The 4,564-nt window shown below is 34.5% G+C and overlaps 1 protein-coding gene across 3 annotated transcripts; it reads right to left on the reverse strand.

The window, feature by feature from the left end:
- Window positions 1-381: 381 nt before the first annotated feature.
- On the reverse strand, window positions 382-4,226 carry Gint3 (GDI interacting protein 3). 3 transcript variants are annotated; one of them, XM_019845375.2, is made up of 6 exons: window positions 3,690-3,881; window positions 3,349-3,510; window positions 3,080-3,229; window positions 1,660-2,065; window positions 1,275-1,570; window positions 382-1,194 (listed from the first exon to the last, which is right to left on the reverse strand). In XM_019845375.2, exons 2-6 carry the CDS (start codon window positions 3,423-3,425, stop codon window positions 798-800), a joined length of 1,326 nt encoding a protein of 441 aa, XP_019700934.1. In that variant the 5' UTR covers window positions 3,426-3,510; window positions 3,690-3,881; the 3' UTR covers window positions 382-797. The 3 variants fall into 3 exon arrangements, with proteins under 3 accessions (XP_019700934.1, XP_025152568.1, XP_025152567.1); XM_025296783.1 differs by lacking the exon at window positions 3,690-3,881 and adding an exon at window positions 4,054-4,226 and having other exon boundaries at window positions 798-1,194; XM_025296782.1 differs by lacking the exon at window positions 3,690-3,881 and adding an exon at window positions 3,961-4,214 and having other exon boundaries at window positions 798-1,194.
- Between the last annotated feature and the right edge of the window lie 338 nt (window positions 4,227-4,564).

Here is a 4,564-nt window from a genome sequence, read left to right on the forward strand (position 1 = left end):
ACTGGTTTTAGGTAATTGCCGAGAGACACAAAACTGTCTGCGGTCCAGCAGCTGCACGTCTGCACGGATAACCGGTTTCCCTGAACACAGGCAACTCTTCGTACATCGAGGGATAATCGAAAGGTGCATATATCCACAGGCGCAACGCGCTAAGATGCGGCCGGAACCAATTCGACGGAGACCCAGTGAGAAATCAAGGGCGACGAATATAAATTTTGCACATGTGACTCGTGACTCGTGATACACACACACGCAAGTACATATGTGTAATTGTATTTACTTCGGATACGAATCAACGCGTACTCATTCTCATGTCTTACTGATCTCTAGACTGCAACACGTAGAAGGTCTATTTTAAATAAAGAGACAAGTTTCACAAAATATGTTCAACTAAATATTATTACGCCCATTTATATATTTTATGCTGGTATTATCAGATTATGTATATATTATCAGAATGATTAATATTATCAGAATGTATATTGTAATAAAATTATGCGGTAGAGTAACTAGTTTTATACATGTGTATAAAACCAGTCTTAGATAAGTTAATATTTTATTTATAGTAAAAGTTTATTCCGGTGCTTATAAATAATTTCGCACAAGACTTATAATATGAGGAACAAGACACGAAAAATTGACGTAATCAGAACCTATGATGATCAAAAAACAGTAACATGATTTCTCAATATTAATCGCCAAGTGTTATAAATAATAAAAAAAAGTTATAAAAATGCCTTTATAATTATGTAAATCTTCTCACATGATCGTTATTCACTGACAGAGCAAAATTATTTTCAAATTGATTGTATATAAGAAAGTATTTCTTCCTTCAAATAGCCTGTAGGCATGTTCGAGCAACTACTGCCATCAGATGTGTTCCAGGAAAATTCCAAAATGGCTGTAGGTATTAATCGTAATTCTAAGAGCGTCTTTTCGAGACACTCTTCCACCAGCTTTATTCCGTCCGGTGTCATTAATGAAAAGGGCACTTCATGATAGGCTAAATTTTCAGTTACAAATTCAAGTACATTTCGGAATTTCTCGTGTACCATAAACGTACCTTGCAGTATTAAACCGTCTGGAAATTTAATACGAAGTACGGCGAATTTGTACCTTCTAAGTATACGCTGTTCGTCTTTCTCTCTCATAGCCTTTGTGCGAAGCATTTGGTTCCTTTCTACAGCTTCCGTTCTGATAATTAATATTTTCCATTCAAATAATATGTCATAAATCGGTATTTCGCTAAAGATAATATATATGTGAACTCTCACCGTAACTGTTGCTCCCTCTTTATCTCTTCCGGGGATATTGTGAAAAAACTAGGTGGCAATTCGTTCCTTACTCTAGCTTGGCAAGGCATTAATACTTGTAAATTTCTATCTAACTCAATAGGAATTTGCTCAGCGGATTTCAACGCATCACTCAAGATCACAAGCTCCTCAATATTGCAATTGTCGGGATTCCATACTAAGAAATCTTCTTCGTTCTCGTTGTGTCGTAATACCTTCTGATCAAAGCCAGCAGCTTTCAAGAAATCTAATGCACCTTCAACAGGTAGAATTTTTTCCTACAAGAATGTATGAGATTATATAGAAATTGTAGTAAATTAATTTACGGAAATAATATAGAATTAGCTAGTAACAAGCAATATCGTACTTGGAATATTCTATTAGACATTCTGATCTTCCAATATTTTTCCATCACAGGATCCTTAATAATATTCTCCAAGTATTTTCCAAGTGTTTCCACACAATTCTCAATCTTTTCCTTTCCACTGTTGCAATTTTGGATAATTAAACTCGCTGTTAATCCAGGTTCCTCTCCTCCTCGTTCGTCATATAAAAATTCTCTTATTTTTTTCTTCCATTGATCCCGTGGCAATATTTCATCGGATATGTATGGACAACGAAAAAATACATCAATAACTGCATACGTAGAAGGATCTTCAATTCTATCCTTTTCTTCTTTCAATGCTGTGCTTCCTGCCTGTTGTAAATTTTGCTGTGCCTTTTTCTCTAATTCCATTTCACGTTTAACACGTGCTTGGATAGCAGCATATGACCTTTAAATAAACATAATGCTTGCCAAATCAAACATCTCTCAAAATCAAAGAATTTCTATTATAATATTAATTACATATACAAAAACACACATATACATACATACATACATATATATATACATTCAGAGCAATACAGGATGGACAAAAAATGGAAATGACCAATTATCTCTATAAAATAATTGATTTTTAAAATATTTCAGACAAAACTTGCAGTGTTCAGAAAATTATATTAGATGGAAATGTCTGTGTGACCTTGAAATAACTTCAGAATGACTTGTTAAGACTCTTAAAAAAACTTAAATGGATACACCCACTTTTAATTACAGATTATTACAACTGACGTCGAAACACTTTTCAAAACACTATAATAATGTTAAATTCAAATCTTTAGTTCAGGAGCTAGAAAAGTTTAATGTTGACCTGCCGCCAGCATCAGTGTTACCCAATGAAAATTGTAGAGAAGTTGTCTAGTCAGCCTTTGTCATCATTGGTCTCGAAAATAGCTGATTGTGTATGTATATGTTGACATACATATGTTAAGACTTCTGATGCTGGTGATTGATCAACATTAAACCCTTATAATTCAGAAGCTTTCAACTTCTAACTGAACCAAAGATCTGAAATTAACATTATTAGTGTTTTGAAAAGGTCTTGACATCAATTATAATCAAACTTGTAATCAAAAGTAAGAGTCTAAGTTTTAAAGTTTTTTAAAATTATCTTGACCAGTTATTCCAAGGTCATTTCAAGGTCATATAGACAGCCATCTAATAGAATCTTTTGAACATTGCATGTTTTATCTGAAATATTTTTCCATAAAATTATTTCAATTATTATCAATTATTTCGGAGATAATTGGTCATTCCTAAACTTTTTGACCAACTTATATTGTTATCTCACTTATATAATTGTATCTTCAGTCGTTATATCATCACACTCGAAAATTATACTGCTGCAGAAAGATGCAGCAATATAGATATATAATATACAAAGATTATCTTCATTAATACATACGTATTGAATTTTGGTTTATCAACTTTTTTTGCTTCTAATCTTGCTAGAGCAGCTTGTCCTGCTACTTTAGCTTCTTCCGTAGGTTCTGCTCTTAACACTGGTTTTGCAGGTTCTGCTGAAGCCAATCTAGTACTAGTGGAATCTGTCAACCTATGTGCAAATATAAGTTTAATAATATAGTCAAATATAATTAATTTATTAAATCTCTACTGAATATATTATCATATACAGTAAATAAACATAAAAATATATATTATTATTGCAATTACTTGTATCCCTTTCCTGCATTCATAAACTTTGCATTCTTTTTCTTTTGTTGGAAAAATGATTTGATTTTATCAGCCATGTTTCAGATATTAAATGACTGCTACTGTTTGGCAGAAATCAAGTATATTACTCAGCTGGAGGACTACAATCTTCAGAGGAAGCACCTATAATATGAAACATATTGAAATTATTTCAACTAATTGTTTTTGTTTGTCATGCTGGGACTATATTGTTTTCAATGTCATGTCGAAGCAAAATGGAAGTAAAAATATTGATTTCTATATATTAGCTTCAATAGCATCGTATACGATGTAAAATATACGTTTTGTTCGAACACTCTTACCCGCTTTCATAAACTGCTCCGTAATTCTGGAGCCGTAAATATGCCATGCAACAAAGATCAACGCAACGCTGCTGACAAAAGTCAACAAGAAGACTTTAAGCAATTGAAGCTGAAAATCGTCAAACGATAGCAACGCTACCAATTCGTGAAACAGGTCGCGTAACTTTAACAAAGTCCCGTCATCAAAGATAACAACGTCGTTGGAATTAAAGGTTAGCCCGAAAGTCGTCGACAGTAACGAACATAGGCTGAGCACGCATTTATTGATCACCTCCAACAAATAGTTCGTCCAAGGACATGACGGATCCTCACATGCGTTGCTCATCACATGAACAAATTTCTGAATATGTGAAACTTCACTCACACCACACTCAAATTCGTCACTCTGTCGTACGTCAGACTAATCTGGAAAACAATCGGAATACATTTTCCCAGGTCGTTCCTAAGTCACGCTACCTAAACGTCGATAGTGCCCTCTTGTATGTGTATATGTTACAAGTGTTTCAATTCAGATATTTTCCGACCGAACACATCGCTAGAACTGCGTTCCGTAATTCACTGCTCACTGCTAGTACTGCAAGCGTGACGTCATCGTCGCACGTCATTGTAGTGTGCTGAACAAACATTCCGTTTTGACAAATGTGCTCTCGATGCACTGGAAACGAAACGGGGTTTTGAATACTGCGACAGTGTCTTATTATGATATCGATCTTGATAATGTACGGAGTGACTTAGAGCTTTTTGTTCGCCTCCATGGCGATTGGATGTGGTTCCTGTAACTACGCATATTTTTTGATCGTGGGGACTGCGTTATCCCTGTTTTTCTTTTATCTTCATAATTGTTGACTGGCGCAGGGGATAGAGTGTAACAGCTC

The sequence above is a fragment of the Harpegnathos saltator genome, unplaced genomic scaffold (genome assembly GCF_003227715.2).
Source record: "Harpegnathos saltator strain DR-91 unplaced genomic scaffold, Hsal_v8.6 scaffold16, whole genome shotgun sequence".
NCBI lineage: Eukaryota > Metazoa > Arthropoda > Insecta > Hymenoptera > Formicidae > Harpegnathos > Harpegnathos saltator.